The sequence below is a fragment of the Monopterus albus genome, unplaced genomic scaffold, assembly GCF_001952655.1.
Source record: "Monopterus albus unplaced genomic scaffold, M_albus_1.0 scaffold31.1, whole genome shotgun sequence".
In the NCBI taxonomy this organism is placed as follows: domain Eukaryota; kingdom Metazoa; phylum Chordata; class Actinopteri; order Synbranchiformes; family Synbranchidae; genus Monopterus; species Monopterus albus.
The window spans coordinates 5,459,400-5,477,310 of record NW_018127911.1 but is presented as its reverse complement, the minus strand read 5'-3'; the positions used below and the strand labels follow the sequence as shown (position 1 = coordinate 5,477,310).

Below are 17,911 nucleotides of genomic sequence, written 5' to 3'. Positions count from 1 at the left end.
CCTGACCAGCAAGTTGGTGGTTCGACTCCCGGGCTCCCCGCATGCCTAAGTGTCCCTGAGCAAGACACTGAACCCCGAATTGCTCCCGGTGGCTTGACTAGCGCCGGTGCATGGCAGCCTGTCGTCATTGTTGTGTGTGAATGGGTGAATGGTGTATGATCTTCTGTAAAGCGCTTTGGCCAGTGTAACACACTGTGAGAAAGCGCTGTATAAAATACAGTCCATTTACCAATACAATATAAAAAGGTTTAAAGGCACCTGGATGAACTGTTATGTGGCCACAAAAATGTCACTCTAATGAGGCCTGCTGCTGTCTTGAGAATTCTATCTGTTTGAACTTCACTGCCCTGGTTTTCTACATTTTCTGTTCCTGTTGAGTAATGTTGTCTTTTGTTTCAATATTTATTGTGTTGTCAACTTTCAGTGACATGAGGTTTCTGCAGGGCACACTGTGCTTTTGTCACATCCAAATACAGACTGCCATGTGTGATTAGCATACTTATTGTACCACAGCTTATGTATTTGCTTGTGTGTGTGTGTGTGTGTGTGTGTGTGTGTGTGGGTGTGTGTGTGTGTGTCTGGGGGCAGATCCTTTGCTAGTTTCATTGTGATAGATGCTCGGGGCTGCCAGGCTCAGCAAGTTATTCATCTGGACTGCCTGTCAAATAGAGAATGGCAAACATAGCCTTGGAGAACACACACATACAGTATATAAACATGTTAGTACAGCTAATTTTGTGAGGACACTCAGTGACATAATGCATTCTTTAGTTCCTCAGCCTAACTTTAACTTGCACACCTTCAATGCCTGACCACCCTGTACCCTAACCTAATTCTAACGGGAACCCTAAAACCTACAAACTGAGCTTTGAATGTGGGAGAAACTGAGGACTGGCCAAAATGTCCTCCATGGTACTGAATAAAACTAACCACTATTTGCCCCAAGCTAAACCTAGCCTTCACCCAGTCTGCAATTACAACACTGCCCAGCATCCACTGTGACTCTTCCTCATTTTCCTTGGTGTATTAGTTAGTCTCTTTCCTGATGTTCGACTCTATTTGAATACACAATGTGATGTTTGAGGGGTAAAATACTGTGGCTGATGATGACTTAAACTATGTGTCTTCCCGGTGCAAGCTCAGACCTCTATCTAGAGACAAACAAGTGCTGAAGAAATCTGATAATACATGAACAAAGCAGTGTACTTCAGCTGAAGGGAAATAAATCCTTTTGCTAAAATGTGCAAGCATACAAAGACCAAACAATTTTCTTTTGTGCTGTTCATGTGCTAAATGCTGCTTAGTGCCATTGCACCATTGATCTCTTTGCTTGCATGATATTGATGACAGTAAAGCTTTAAGCAGCCATTTCAGTCCAAAACAGTTCAGAGTTTTCTAGTTTCAGCCTCATTAGTTGCACTGCAGTAACAGATGGCCCATCTACCTGTTATCATTGAGAAAGACACTCAAAGCAAGATGTTTCTGAAATAGTAAAAAAAAAAAAAAACCTCAGTGCCTCAGTTCACTTCTTGAGTTACTTAAAATTCAACCATCCTTATTAGAACATTATTATTTGACTCAAAGTTTATTACCTTTTAGCCCAATTCATCAGTGACAGAGGCCCTGTCAGAGTGGAGTCCGTAGGTGAACATCATGCTCAGTAGAGAAAAAAACTTCCACATAAGTTGTTTGCTACATTTAACTCTCTAATAATGGCATAAAGTGGAGAAATGACAGAAAATACATCACAGGTGTCCACTGCTGCCAGTAAATATGTATGTGTACATATCCTCTTATGTAAGCACAACAAAGGACTGGTGCCTAATGCTCGTCTATCACAGATGTCACAGCTACCCACCACCACAGAGATGGGAGCTCATCTCCCAGCAGTAGGACCTTTGACTCAGTCCTAGGCCTCCTGAACAGAATTGGACTGTTTTTATGGGCAGACAGCTGGGGAGTGATCTTGTCACTGCACTAACAATTCGTTCAGGTTGGTCAGATGCATGCACCATTGGCCTGGAGTGGATAGCATGACTCCTGCTGTATGTGTTACACTCTTCACTGGAGAATGGAAGGAAGCAGCTGGTGGTGCTGTGTGTATCAGAAGAGACATTTGGCTGTCTGCACTTAACCCTGGCCAGGAGTGGGCTTAGCACTGACAAAAACTGTAGCGCAGGGAAATGTGTCTTTGATACTGAGGAGAAAAGGGGGAACCTAGCCTTAAAAGCAGGCAGCACATAAAAACCTTTTCCACATTTAGTTGGAGACTATTTTTCCCATCCGCTCTGTCAGACTGTTTCCCACAGCCCAGTTTTAGGCATTAAGCTCCTCTATAGGGCCACTAGCGCCCTCTCACAGCACTTGTAAAAGTAGAGCCAGTGTGTCTTGACTGTTTCTGACCAAAAATATTTACACAGTGTCTGCGCTCCAGACAACTGACCTTTGATTCAGTAACTGTGACCCTCTTTCTTCTACAGAGTTTGCCAGCCTATGACACACCAGAGGTGTTTGGTCTCCACCCGAATGCCGACATAACCTACCACAGTAAACTGGCTAAGGACGTCCTGGACACCATCCTTAGTATTCAGCCCAAAGACAGCTCATCAGGTGGAGGGGAGACTAGAGAGGCTGTTGTGTCCAGGCTGGCTGACGACATGCTGGAGAAACTGCCACCTGACTATGCACCTTTCGAAGTAAGCCTGTTTGTATGCGTGCACTATGAACAGCCTGAGTTGAGCATTTGAATAAAGTGGAGAAACATGTACAATATTTCTCTACTCACTCTGTGCACTGTGCAAAGTGGCAGTTGTTAGAGAGGTGAGATATGTGTTAGTGAGGTGACGGAAGGTTGTGAGTGGCTGAGATGGTGACAGACAGAAGATCAGACTAGAAATAGAGGGGTGTGAATGCAGATGAATCTTGTTAGCTGTTTTATTTTGTGTTTTCTCTCCTTTTTTGTCACTTAAGAGAAAGTGACTTTTCTGAGTTGAGGCACAAAACGTCACTGCAGACCTGGTTTTGTGTCTGCCATTTCCAGTTCTGCCTGCCTGCCTGCCTGCTTGTCTGTCTGTCTGTCCGTCTGTCTGTACTGTATACAGTATATGTGAGCAGGTAAAAAACTATAGGAAGTTGGAAGTTGTTTCAAAATGGACATGTGAAGTTCAGATGCCCAACAGAATGAGGGGAAATATAGAGTTGTTAACAGAACTAACTATGTGTAATCTGACACTTCCATCATAGCGTTTTCAAAGAAACAACTATGAAATCACTGAGCTCTCTCGTGCTATTTTCTGTTCCCCATACGTTGTAAACTGTTGAGATTCTTTCAGATGTAATTTTCTTATTTGATTTGACAAAACTAGGTAAGAGAGTGTCTCCAGAAGATGGGTCCCTTCCACCCTATGAATATCTTCTTGCGTCAGGAGATCGATCGGATGCAGAGGATCATAGTTCTGGTCCGAAACACCCTGACAGACCTCAGGCTGGCTATCGATGGAACCATCATCATGAGCGAGAACCTGCGGGATGCACTGGATTGCATGTATGACGCACGCATTCCCGCACGCTGGAAAAAGGTAGGTTGAGAACATAGTCACAAATTTAAAATTACAAACTGAACTTCACTTACAGTTGTCACATTACAATACATTTGAATTTCATCCCTACATTTTAAAAAAAGTCATAACCAAATAGATGAGACTCAATTTCCTGAGTAGCTTCTGAAAGTAGTACCAGCTCTGGTGGGGTGGGAACAACAGAAGCATGCAGCATGACTTCCCGTAGCTTGTCTATGAATCATTTTGCTGGCATTCAAGCTGTGCTTTCACAAACATTATATTATTAGATTATTCTCGTTTTGATGCTTATTGTTTCTAATGTTAATGTTTTTCACCTTGACTTGACTCTGTGTATGAAAATAAAGATGTAATGCCTAGAATAATTTAGAATTGCAAGGCTTCCTGTTTGGGATTCAGAGACTTTCTACATGCAGTGCCATCTGATTTTGGCTCATATGTCTCCACTTTGTTGTATCCTAACCTTTTTATGCTCTATTGTGCTGAGCTCTTTATTTTTCTGTTGCCATGCAGTGACGTTTCATTCATGTCTTCTCCTCTGATCCACCTGGATGGCAGTATTCAGTGGTTGATCCTCATATTTTGTTCGTGTTGTTGTTTGTCTTTGTTTTTAAGGCGTCGTGGGCCTCCAGCACCCTGGGGTTCTGGTTCACAGAGTTGCTCGAGCGGAACCGGCAGTTCCAGGCTTGGATCTTTGAAGGGAGACCCAGCTGCTTCTGGATGGCAGGCTTTTTTAACCCACAGGGCTTCCTAACAGCCATGAGACAGGTACACAGGCTACCTGCCTACTTACCCACTGCTGGGGAGAAGACCAGATGGTACATAGAGGGAGAAGCAGGCACATGGCCACATTTACACGCTCAAGCAAGCACACAACCGCAAGCCACACACACTTCTCTTTGTTTTCTATTGAATTGCAGTTGATATTAATCTGGGGGACTGAATACTACAGATATTTGTAATTTGAATGCTTACACCTACAAACATTTATTTCACACAGGAATTTATGTTCTTCCAGTGTTTGTTACTATCAAGCAGTTTGAAAGAAATTTACTTTGCAATGTAAGTAGTAGGAATAGGAAATCATTTAGCATTGGTGCCAGATTTGCACATCTGACTGCCTTCTACTATATTTGTTTTTTTTTCATGCTGGAGATGAAGCTCGAGAATACAGATGTCTATATTTTACTGAGCAGTGATTTGTTGAACTTTTGTGTTGATTCCCAAATAAAGCAGTCACATCCTCTCATCAAGCTTATAAACCAAATTCTCAAGAGAGATGTTGCAGCTTTTGTTGGTCCACTGGCATCTCGGTGTGTGTCTGTGCAGTGCTGTGATTCTGTGTGGCATGATAAAATTCCTGGATTGCTTATAAGATCTAGTATAGTGTGTTTCATTTATCAGCCTCTATTCAATTGTTCTCAGTAAGGTTACTGTCGTTTTTTTTCCTTTCTCAAAATTGGTATAAATGACTGAAGAAATACAATACTTACATTTTATTGATTTGTTGTGCACAGTACTGACTCTGTGTCCTTACTGAGTCATACTGAATTTATTTTAGAGTGTGTGCATCTTAGTCATACCCCCCACATAACTTTTGAATTTGTTCCTGTACTTGCAGGAGATCACTCGGGCCAACAAGGGCTGGGCCCTGGACCGCATGGTCCTGTGCAATGAGGTGACAAGATGGATGAAGGATGACATCACCCAACCCCCCACAGAGGGAGTGTATGTCTATGGCCTGTACCTGGAGGGAGCCGGCTGGGACCGGCGAAGCTGCAAACTCATTGACTCCAAACCCAAAGTTCTCTTCGAGATGATGCCTGTGATCAGGATGTATGCTGAGAATAATGGTGAGATAAATTATCTGAGAACATTAGATGGAACAAAACCATGGGATTTTTTTCCAATTAAAAAAAAAATAATAAAAAAAATAAAGTGTACTTTGATACGTTTGTATAGGAAACTCCTAATCTTACAATGGAAAAGCTGGAATTGAAGATCAGTCTTTGTAGTCTCTGTCAGTCTTTTCTCCCCCCCTTAATATCTGCATCCTACACAGTCACTCACAATGGATGGATATAACATTTAAATGTCAAGCAGTCTAAGTGCTGTTTATTGTGTTTGGTAAAAGATTACCAGCAGTATTTGGCATAGTGTTTGTTCTCTACAGGACCACACTAGATTTACAGTCAGGCAGGCAGCTGAGAGAGGAGGTCTCATGGACACCTACAAGCAACGCTCCCTGGGAAATGAATTAATGATCTAATCATACGCAATGCGGTTTGTCTACAGCATGTCCCATCCTAGTTTTTCCTGCAAGAAGGCTGATTGCTCTGTGTGTAAATGTGTGTGTGTTGCGGGGGGGCGGGGGCGGGGTGTTAGTGCAAAGGAGACTGATGAGGTTTATAGGCAAGTGGTTACAAGATCATCTATGACTATGTACAACATGTGTGTGCACAACTATGAGTGAGTCTTGAAAACCCGTTTGTGACTCCCGTCAAAGAGAATAATTTTATGAATGTTTCCATCACCTCTGAAGTCTTACTCAACAAGAGCTACTTGTTTTCTTGTGAAAAGGATTGTTGGTTTTTGTGCTAACTTGGGCTGTTGAGGAACACTCCAGCATCTTGTGACTGGCATACTAACAACCCGCTAGCATGATGACTGCATAAAAACCATAGAATAAGAAGGTGGTGGTGAGGGAGTAGTGGGAAATAACCACTTATTCTCCTAACTGGAATCATTTGCTTGATTTGAGCAGACCAAATTTTTTGTTGAGCATCACTGGGTGTCCCAGTGGCATCTCCACAACACTGTACATACAGTATTTGATTTGAATAATAATTCTAGGTATAAAGATGTTTGACCATTCTCATCAAATGTTGCCAATGCTGAATTTCTTCTGCGGAGTGTATCAAGTGACACAACTTGTTCTTTTGTGTTTTTCCAGGTGTGAAGGATCCGCGCCTCTACTCATGTCCAGTCTACAAAAAGCCAGTCAGGACAGACATTAATTACATTGCAGCTGTTGATCTGAAGACTTTGCTTCCTCCAGAATACTGGATCCTACGGGGTGTGGCGCTCCTCTGTGACGTCAAGTAACTTCACGTTGACACTGAGGCACATCTGGTAAGAGGTTACAAGTTAGCTTTTCCATAAAAAAAAAACAACTGCGTGAGAGTGGGGATATCAGTAGTGAAAAGTGGTTTCATATGATGGAACAAATTCCCTGGAAATATAGCTGTCTTTTAAAAACCAGCAATCCCTGACACTTGCTCTAAGCACATGTAACCTAGCTTAGCGACTGAATAGCATATTCCTGTGCAGTAAATGTCAAGAGGTCAGAAAATGTACAGTATTTAGTATAGTTAACACAGGGTCAAAACCAGAATGACTAACATCATGACAGTGTTATTTGTTCTACTTGAGGTCATAAGTGACGAAGACACCTGTCACAACTAAAGGTCAGGCCAAAGTCATTTAATTGGTTTTTCAGACTGTTTGTTCAGTATTATTGCCTTTGGTCTTCAGATAGAGTATTTTTGGCCACAGTGTATTTTGATATGTGTAACCTACCTACTATAACATTATTTTAGATTAGGATGGAGATGACCATTTTTATTGGAGGCCCTCTGTTTTTTTTTTTGTCTAATTATGTTGCACAAATAAGAACAAAGACACAAGTTGCTTATAGAGGCTCTCTTTGTCAGTAATTGGCTAATCATGACTTTGAGTGTGCCTGACTGTATTTTTCTCTACTTGTAATTTTAAAATCAAGAATTTAAAGCTGCATTAACTAACTTCTCCCTCTAATTTTTGACCATTAAAGGCAAAGTGAGAATCAAAACAAAGTCGAGCAGTATCCCCTCCTCTTCTCCCTCCGCTCCTCCTTGCCCCTCATGCCCCGTCTGTGAAACTAGGTCACGTTTGGTAACGACAGCCAGAGTCGGTTGTGGCAGTCAGGTAGTGCAGCAGTAACAACTGGCCCCAGAACTAATGTATGTGGAATATAGAGCCTGTGGTTTTCAGTAGCATTGCAGTGACACAATTTTAGTGATATGCATACATATGTATCTGCAGTAACCAGAAAATTTTACAGAGGGATGATGCCAAAACATGCACATTAACCTGCTACAGTACGTAAGTGTCTAGCAGGCAGAAAGCTGCGTTTGTGTTTAATTTTAGGCCTTTGGATGTTTTTAGTGCTCTCTATCTCCAACATGCCAAACTGCTGTTAACTCTGGTTTTACCTCGTCCTTTTTTCGCACTTCTGTGCTATAAAACATGGCCTTTTGGGTCTAACGGGTCTGCTCCCATACTGGGTTGTACCTGTACAGGGAGCCTTCATGGTCTCTTTGAAATGAACCATACTGGTTTGAAAAACACATCTTATAACCTCAGATCAGTGGGGATGTGGAAAAAGCTGGGTGTGGATTTTAACAACAGTGGCCACAGAGGGCAAGAAATAAATAACGCCTGAAGATAGTGGGGGGTGAGTACAGCACGGAGACAGCACTTCCAGACAATTTTTTTTTTTTTTTGCTTGATTCATCCAAATTTGTGCTGAATCTTAGTTAATGCAGCTTTAAATGCTACTCTGTTAATATGGACACTGCTTTGCGACAGTGTAACGCAGACAGGACATAAACTATGCTGTTTCACTTAATGAGTCAACTTTGGCCCTGATAAGTGCAGACATATTGTACCTGCTCAACAGCAGCATTACCTAATCTCAACTGTGATGTTTGTTCTACAGCCAAAAGCATGCTGAAACATAGAGGACTGATTCTACTTGTGACCCGTGGGCGATGTCTGTTTATTTGACTGCTGTGACATCAGCTTCACACAGACCAGTTTAGGCAAAAAGAGCATCGGTCAGGGATATTTTGATCATCCTACTGTTTATTCTAAGTCCTGTCATGCTAATAAGCTATCAGCTTGTTAAAACCCAACAGGCAAGTAATGGCACTCTGTAGAATTAAATACATAGAAATTTTATTTTGTTTTTAACAAAAAAAAAAAAAAACTGTGGCATCAAAACATCAAAACACTTTTTTGGTAATATTTTCTTTTCTTACAAAACCACCATACCATAAGCGATCTAAAGCTACCCTGTACACAATCAGGCTCAGGTTTCCCAAAATTAAAATCCTCACATTAAAATCACCTTTATCTCTGTTTTAATCCAGTAGTCTTACCCGCCCTGGCTTTTAAATCTTTTTGGTTCAGGGCTGCTCCTGTCAGCCTTGTCTGAACAGCAATCACCAGCTGTTCTATTTCTAGCAGGTGCTGACAAATTTGACCATCATCATAAAACTTAATTAGTGTTTTTAGTCTTGGGTAAACAGTCAGTAGAGACAAGATGATTAAAATATAAAAACAGTTTTGGGAAACTCTGCCTGCTACAGTATATTCATAGACTTGGGTGTGTTTCTTTATATGATCTTAGACAGCCTGTAGAATACATCCAGACTTCTAACAAGGTCAATGGATTATGTACACACATTTCCTTGTTGGCTGCGGGTTTAAACAGAACCAGCTTTACCTTTGAAACAGTGGACATGCAGTCTTCCCTTTTGTTTGTTCCAGCTATGGCCTTGTGTATCACTTGGTTAAGATGGGGGAACCCAAATGTCCTCATACCCATAGCAACAGTTTTTAATTATCATTGTTCATCAACAGGCCTTGATGTAAAACTGCTGGCACACACTTTAGAGCTTGACATCCAAAGTGTACTGTAAATGAATGGAATCTAGTTTGTTTCTGATGCACCTGGCTGAAAAAGAGGCTTTTATGGCAAAGTGAGTGCCACATGTTTCCCAGAACTGAATCAGCCACTGTGGCTTTTTTGAAAACCAGCATTCAGATTACAATATATCAAGAGTGATTGCCTACTTGCTGCACATGCTACACTTAGTTACATTAAGTGATAAAATGTATAGTACAGCTGTGGCAACTTTCAATGTAACATTAAAATCAGATTTTCCTCCGCCTTGCAGTGCAGATCTGACTTTTGTTGTGCCTCCCACTTTGTTTGTTACCACAATGTTGAGAAGACCAAACCTCCTCTACCTGAAATGTCTGTTTTTGTGCCTGTGTAAATTTAGCATATTCTGAAGCAGTCTTACGGCATTACATTGCCTTGGGATAGTGAGCGGGTCATCTCTGTGTGCACAAAAAAGGTCTTAAGATCTCCTTTACCCTTGACATTGATGATGCCTCTACAAGAGCACATGTAACCCAGGGTCTGAAGGATGCGACTCGTCTCCTCTGTCACCTACAGGGAGAACCAGATGGTTAATAGCTATTTTGCTTATTTTACACAACTGGATTAAATTACTGCAGGCTAAAACCCTCAGTTCTCCATTAGAATAAATATACATTTCCAAGAGCTGAGGAAAAGTAAATTCATGTCTGCCTAGCATGCACCACATCTCTACTGGGTTTTAGCAGACAAAATTTGAATTGACTATATATTTTAAAATCTTAAGGATAAGATATACAAAGCACATATTGTAAATGACAGCTTATACATAAAATTCAGTTTGTAATATGAAAAAAGAGGAAACTTCGAGCAACATTAAAAAAAATGCTCTCTGAATTTTTAAATGAGCAAATGTCTGTAAAATTAAAATGGGATGAGAAATACTCTTGCTACTGTATATCTTAATAACAGGTAGTTTTTGAACACAAGGGGAAACACTGCAGTTGTGCTGTGCTGCACAGCAGATCTGTAAAATGTGTACAGGCTGCCAAGTGTGATAAGACCTTCTGAAGACTGAATAAGTCCCACAGCCACATGCTGTGCAAGTGAAAAGCCTAAATAGCAGAAGCAGAGGGAGTCAAGATTTTATCTTTTAAACATATGTACTGACATTCAAAATATCTACATTTGAAAATGAAGCATTAAAAGAAAAAGGCAACTCCAAACAAAATGTGATGTTTGACAGATTACTGAACTGGTTTGTTCATGAATGCATCACAGGATATGGCCAAGGCAGGAGTCGCTGCTATTATCAAGAAACCCTATGAAAAATACTAAAACAAATCTCTCTCTCTCTGTGTGTGTGTGTCAGTAACTTCAAACTACCCTGTCTTGCCTGTACTTTGCTTCTGACAACATTAAACAAAACTGTGTGTCCGGCAGCATTTTCGAAAAAAATTATTAATCCAAGTAACAGACCTTTTTCACAGCAGGAAAACACAGTTGTATCTAATAACATTTGTAACAAGTGCTTTAGGTTAGCCAGTTTGACAGCTGTGCTTTTGTGCATGTTGGCTGACTGCATGTTTGTCTATCCAAATGTGCCAGAACACAGCGGATTTGAACAAAGTTTGTATTCTCTGAGTGCTGTCTAGTTTGGAACTATTTTAAACTGCAGATTCATCGACATAGTAAGATCCGAGTAAAAATTTACTACAGTGTCCATGTTCATGGTAATGATCATGACAACCGGTTCCATAGGGATAAGATACAACAGACTTGGGCTACGGTGTCTCTACCAGTCAGTAGGATCAATTCATTGTTGGCTATGGTGTTTATCATGGGATATATCAGCAAAAATAAAAACTCTGAATATCACAAAAGCGAAACTCAAGGTACCTGTATTTTTCCAAGGACCCCAGTGCTGTCCATTCTACTGGCTACATTCACGGTGTTTCCCCAGATATCATACTGTGGTTTTTGGGCTCCAATGACTCCAGCTATCACCGGACCATGGTTAATACCTGTCAAAGGGCACAAAGCAAAGTGAGCAGTTCAGATGACTGTATCATCTATCATATTTACCCAGTTACTACATTTTCACATTCTTTTTTTAAATGTGAATTACAGCACAAAGGACATGATAGTATTGGTTCGCATTTACAAAGAATTAAACATTTCTAACGGTCACAATTTATGACATTAACTGGCTATTAGATTTTACATTATGTCTATGTAACGAGTAAAATTTTTAGATGAAGTGCAACAACATCATAAAACAGCAAGCGGATACTGTATACAACAAATGATAGTGTTTTTGTTTCGGATGTTATAATTGAACATTGTTGGGCATATTAAAATCCATTTTTGATATTGCTACTATACTTTTAGTGCAACCAGAGCACAGCTACAAATGCAGCTAAATTCTCAAGGTGTTAACACTTAACACCTCAGTGTGCTCAGTGAAAAGCTCTGAAGCTTTGCACAGCACTGAGATGACCCCCAGGCCTCTCGTCACACTGGCCACTGAATCAGTTTGTGCAAGTGTGCTAGCAACACACAGGCACACAGTGACTGGTTCTGTCCATTCCCAGTGGGTGGGGACTTTTATCTCTCTCTGATGGAGTGTTTCAGGCCTGTCTGTAAGCAGCAGGGATGTACAGTCTCACACACACACACACACACACACACACTGCTGAGCTAATGAAGCATCCCATGCTGTGATCTTCGCAGACAGGTTGAAGATATTGAACTCCGACTCTTACCGCATGCAGAGAGCTGGGACCTGCCCGCCTGCTTTCTTCTTCAGTTCTCCCTCTACTCTTTAGTCCCTCTCACTTTGCTGTTACAGTGACAAGAAAAAGTAAGTGGAATTACCTACATTTTATAAATTTGTCTTCAAATATGGTCAGATCATCTAAGTTACAAGAATTAACAATTTAACATTCAAGTCATTGGATTTTTTTTTTGTAGTGAATTTATTTGTATACACCATTCAACCATTCACTTTGTAGGTTGGAAAAAGTATGTGAACCCCCACACTAGGCTAGCTAGGCCAGCATGAACAAAAGCTAAGAGTCAAGCTGGAGTCAGCAAATGTGAGGCTTGGAACTACTTCGACTTTTAAAAACAATCAAACATTTTGGATATGCTGTTGACAAGAAGCATCTGGTGACGTGAAACAAGCCTCACAAAAAGAGAGATCTCAGAGGAGATATGATCAAGAACTGTTGATTTGCGCAAATCTCAAAATGCTCAGATATTTATAAGGCAACTGTAAACAGTCTATAAATGGAGATGATTTACTGCTGTGGCTACTCTGTTCTTCATGTGGTTCATTACTTTCTAGAAACAAGGAATCATCAAAGAGGAAATGAATTCCCAAGTTTATCACGGTATCACAGGATAGTGAAAAGATGACTGTCCACCAGCTGAAGCTAGAAAGTGGGTGATGCAGCAGGGCAATGGCCCTAAATTTCAAAATAAATCTACTATAGAATGACCTCAAACAAAACAAATTCACCTTTTGGAGTGGCCTGGCCAGAGCCCAGGGCTTAGCACTATAGAGGTACCATGGAATGACCTCGAGGGAACTGTTCACACCAAACATCCTAACAATATGGCTGAGCTGAGGCAGTTTTGTAAAGGATGGTGCTAAATTCCTCCCCACCATTGTGCAGGTCTGATTCACAGCTCCAGGAAGCAGTAATTTGTGATTGTTTCTGCCAAAGGTGGTTCAACTAGGTATTATATCCAAGTGCTTACTTTTTCCACCAGTACTGTGAATGTTTAGTGGTGTGTTCAATAAAGACCCAAAAGATCATAATGATGTATATAATAAGCACAGGTGTTTTTTTAAATACTTGTGCCTTAGATGAAGATCAAATCACATTTTATGACCATGTAATGCAAAAACCAGGTAACTCCGAATGATTCACCTACATTTTTCTTGTCGCTGTATGCTGTCATATCTATACTTGCATCTTGCTGACATGTTTTATTTTCTTGATATTTATATGTACACATCTTTCCCTGTTTGTTAAAATAATGAAATGACCCCCACAGAATACTGGTGCCCCAGAAATAAAATTCTTAGATGGATAAAAAAGGCCATGGTAGTACATAACATATCAATGGAACACAGAGTTACTGCCATTTACCTTCAGGTTAATTCTGATGTAAACCCCGGGTTATATACCACACTTTAGCCGTATGAAAATAAACATAAATATAATATGAAATATTTCTGATAATACAGGAACAAAAGAGAGCTGTAACTCAGACCCAGGGAGCAGGGATAGTGTTGTGCTCTCGTACTTAATCTTACTTATTTGCTACATTTTGATTTCTGACAAGTGACAGCAAAGTCACATCGCCGCTGATGAATTTTGTTATATTTAGCACTTTGTTTTCCTTTCTCTCTCTGTGATCAGTATTACTAACAGGTCAAATGTCTGAATTCACAGTGCAGTCAGTTTTAGATAATTTTGATAAGGTGGATAATTCTTTGTAACTAAACAGACAAACAAACTTGTTCTCAAAGCACTTGCATTTTAAAGTAGCTTTCATGTGTAACTCACCAACTCTGAGTTTGAAGTCATTGAAGGAGTGTTTGTTGATAACGTCCAGCTTCCCCACCAAAGCAAATGCAAACTCTACCATGGTCCCTATGTGCATGTATTGCCTGTCATACTCCTGGGAATCAGTGAAGAACACAACAAAGTTAACACTTTAATTTCTACTAGTTACATGTACATGATTTTGTGGCAGTCACACAGAAATGAAGAATTACAGTACAACAGATGTGTCTGAATCTCTCAACTAAAGTCGGCTGTGCACGCTGGGTGTACCTGTGACGTGTTCTCAGGCCCAGCTGATGCGTTCAGCCCGGTAGCAGCCATGTATGTGCTGCCAATTGTTTTGATCTTTTCCACACCACTGAATTTAGGTTTGGACAGAAGCTACAAACAAACACAATTTATAAAATATATAAATATACTGTAATATATACAAGACACAGTTTAATGGAAAATGATTTTTGATAATATATGCACCTCTTTATTCATACAGTATATGGACAAAATGTCATTATTTACACAGTGCACAACTTTTCTCTTGTTTTTCCTCATCTGTCAATAGAGGACAGATGGCGTATTTGGATACCATCACAATACGTAGCTATCCTGCACAGAGCGCCCAGTCACATATGTATTACTAGAATAGCACTAAGACCTACTAGAAAAGTTACGTGTTTCTAGTATTTGTGGTGCATGTCTACGGTTTTGTGAAAGTTATTTACCTCGTCAAAATCAGCAATGATTTCATTGAGGAGCCTGAGGCACTCTAAGCCTTCTTTGTTGACGTCAGACTCTGTGTAGAACTCTTTAAAGTCTGGGATCGAGGCGAACATGACACACACCAGGTCATAGGACTGGTGGTACAGATCCTACATGATAGAAAGCAGGAGACAAAATACAGACTTGGATAGCTGCAAAACAATATTATAAAACCACAGACTTTTGCCATAATGGAATATGCATGACACTAGTCTAATGAACGAATGTTACATATGGAACACGTGAGTATTCGGCAGAACTCTTCGATTTAAACACAACTCTTCTGTAGGAGCACAGAGGTTATAAACTAGATAGACAAATAAAGGTCAGCAAATCACCCAAACCATTATCCAAATAACAACTGCGCTAAAATCCATTAGACCCTCAACTTGCTCCTAGATCCTGTTCAAGTGCTGGAACACTGGTTTTACTGACTATTCCAATCTGAATGTTTTACAGCAGAAGTAGCACTCCTATTTAAATTCACCTGACATCATGTCCCCCAAACTTCCCAAGATGCAAAACTTTACTTTTCTTAGTTCACACTGTGTGAAGCACTCAGGGGATATAACAGGGTACAGAATGATGAATAAGAGCCTCTCAGGCAAGTCAGCAAATTCAACCCGCCAATGTTTTGTCATCATTAGAGGCAATTGAGCATCCTAATACTACAGTATTATTCTATTTAATGATACGAATCTTTAACAAATAAAAACCAGAATTTTAACACTGAACACCTTAAATGTCCAATGAGTTAACTTGCAGTACTTTCCATTCACATTTAACACTTTAATATTCTTTTATTGATCCTGGTTTTGAATGCATTTTGAGCGGATTAACAATCTAATAGCAAAGAAATGAATAAATAAGCACATAGGGTTTCTAAACAGACATACTGACAATTTATGTTTGAGGTAAGCTGCTTTTGCAATGCCTCTTCAGAGCTAATCAATTTAATAGATCTTGGCATATATCCACTGGTACTGCAAGGTCTCTGTTCAACTATAATTTATCAGTTCTGCAGCCATTATTCACAACAGAGTTTTAATGATTTACAACCAAAAGAAAACATAAAGGATGCCTACCTCATTTTTCCAGTTGCGTGCCAGGAAGTGCTCTGCAACGTGTGCGGGCAAAACATTCTCCAGCAAAACCCGGTTGAGGTTCTCCATGGTTTCAATCTCCTCACATTCCTTCTTGAACTTGTTCTTCCACAGAAAGTCTAACCTACAGTAATATTCATTCTGTTACAAGAGGACACAGAGGTGAAGAGACTGAAGGCACAGCAGTAAAACTTGCTTCCATCAGACAAAAACAGAAAACAGCTATAAGTATGGACTCCACTGACACTTATAGATGGGCAGGAAAAATAACATTGAAAAGGACAGATGACCATTTCGTCATATTTGCAAAAATAATTTGCACAACATGGATCAAGAAAGACAAAAATGTGATTTAAATATTCTTTCTGTACTGGAAACTAATTCCTTGTGTGTAACATACTTGGCCAGTAAAGGTGATTATCCTTATATGTGGCTTTGATTCAATCTAAAGTAAAAGCTACAAAAACATGACTTTACTAGCACTTCATCAGCAGGACTATGGAAGGGCACAGTGTATATTCAAGTAAGAACAGGTGGGATTCTTTAGCCAGGATATTGTGGCTACAATGAATAATGTGACATTTCATTTTCTTTCATTTTAAGTGAAGTGCTCACAGCTCAGGTGGTTGATGAAGACTCAGTTCAGGTCTGTTCCTGAGCAGCACACACTGAACTGATGAAAGGGAAAAAATGATGCACCTACCAAGAAGAAACATGTAAGATGATCTGATGGGAAAATGATGGCCAGAGAAAGTGATATGATTTTATATTAGATATATAATTACTCGTTACAGTCAGAAAAAGAGAGGAGGTGGTGCAAAGACCATGTCTGCACATCAGAGCAGTGTGTGAGACTGAGCAGATGTTAATAAATGGTATCAGTTACTTTTGCCGTACAGACAGTTGAACTTGGCATCTTTTCACTGAACTGGGGACATCAGTAATTTGTCTTCTGTAAAAACATTTATTATCCACTCAAACTCAGTCTGCTCAATATTCATGTCTGGATTTGTGGTTATAAATCAAAATTCAGCAGCACTTGTTGCAAGAAGCTTATTTTTTTATTTGCCACTTGTTAGATGTTCCCAGTAAATAATTAGTGTGTCAATAGCTGTGAAAAGAACCCTGTTACATCTATTTATATTACACAAAGAAATGCATAGAGAATATACTTTCAGTATAGTGTGATGCCAAACAAGTGTCCTTGCAATGTCACCACACTTGAAATGTACAGCACAAATAATTTATTTGTGGGTGTAGTAACAGTTTGTGTAGGTCACAGGACAAATGTGAAAATCACTGCATCTGCATCCAATTCATGATAAGATTACTCTGCACATTCTCTCAGTAACTCTCAGTAACAGGGTGCTATGACTTCATCCTGAATTTAACACTTTTCTAAACATGCTGCATTTGTGAAATGACCTAATGTACTTTGTTCTTTACTATACTATATATTATCATTAGCTTAGACTAAAAATGTAAATACCTTTTTAATCAAAACAAAATAAATTACACAGGGTTGATCACTTTAAATAAATGTAGTTGACTGTATTGAACTGTAGCTCCATAGGACAGTAGTGAAACACAACCTCAAAACAGCTGGACTCAGGAGCTTGCAGCTCCCCAGAATGACCAGTCTCTGGCCAGTAAATCTCAAAGTCCACTTGAGTAACTGCTGCCCTGCTTGGTGTATGTAAATCACTGGCCCAGTCTGGCTGAAAAGAGGCCGGGCAAACTACTCCCATGATACCTCTCTTGCACAGCAGCCAAAAAGTTTTACTGTCTCTCTTCAGTTCATTAGCTGTGCAGAGTTGATTTTCATCTAGAAGATGAATGGTAGCTGCTATACTTCAGGAAGTATTCACATCTTCACCTTCTGCACTTTGTGTTGTTGGTTTAAATTTTAATGAACAAAATGTACAACCTGCACCCAATAACCCATAATGAAAACATGTTGTAGAAACATTTGTACATTTATTAAAAATAAAAATAAAAAATGAAATCTTATTTATAAAGGAATTCAGATCCTTTGCTGTGGCAGAGAATGGAGTGCTTGCCAGAAGGAGAACCATCTTAACAGTACTCTTATCATTTAGAACTTTAGTGTAGAGTGGCTGTGGTGCTTTGAGTAAAAGGCATGTATACACACACACACACACACACACACACACACACACACACACA

General features: G+C 39.9%; 2 protein-coding genes across 4 annotated transcripts in view; one reads left to right on the top strand and one right to left on the bottom strand.

Annotated features, from left to right (window-relative positions):
- The window catches only part of dnah5 (dynein, axonemal, heavy chain 5), a 96,386-nt gene extending 87,933 nt beyond the window's left edge, over nucleotides 1-8,453 (top strand). The window contains 6 exon segments of the mRNA XM_020596903.1: nucleotides 2,481-2,696; nucleotides 3,366-3,578; nucleotides 4,194-4,346; nucleotides 5,200-5,431; nucleotides 6,532-6,710; nucleotides 8,338-8,453. Of these exon segments, the coding sequence (XP_020452559.1) occupies nucleotides 2,481-2,696; nucleotides 3,366-3,578; nucleotides 4,194-4,346; nucleotides 5,200-5,431; nucleotides 6,532-6,683 (966 nt within the window). The 3' untranslated portion in view covers nucleotides 6,684-6,710; nucleotides 8,338-8,453.
- A 141-nt stretch (nucleotides 8,454-8,594) lies between these two features.
- adcy2a (adenylate cyclase 2a) overlaps nucleotides 8,595-17,911 on the bottom strand; it is a 56,338-nt gene continuing 47,021 nt past the window's right edge. For 2 of the 3 annotated variants that reach the window (XM_020596905.1, XM_020596904.1), the window contains 6 exons: nucleotides 15,707-15,865; nucleotides 14,585-14,731; nucleotides 14,136-14,246; nucleotides 13,866-13,980; nucleotides 11,185-11,309; nucleotides 8,595-9,858 (listed from right to left, as the gene is read on the bottom strand). In XM_020596905.1, coding sequence (XP_020452561.1) covers nucleotides 9,706-9,858; nucleotides 11,185-11,309; nucleotides 13,866-13,980; nucleotides 14,136-14,246; nucleotides 14,585-14,731; nucleotides 15,707-15,865 — 810 coding nt within the window. In that variant the 3' untranslated portion in view covers nucleotides 8,595-9,705. Of the gene's footprint in view, nucleotides 9,859-11,184; nucleotides 11,310-12,050; nucleotides 12,128-13,865; nucleotides 13,981-14,135; nucleotides 14,247-14,584; nucleotides 14,732-15,706; nucleotides 15,866-17,911 lie in introns of those variants that run through there. The other variant, XR_002274661.1, reaches the window with a different exon arrangement.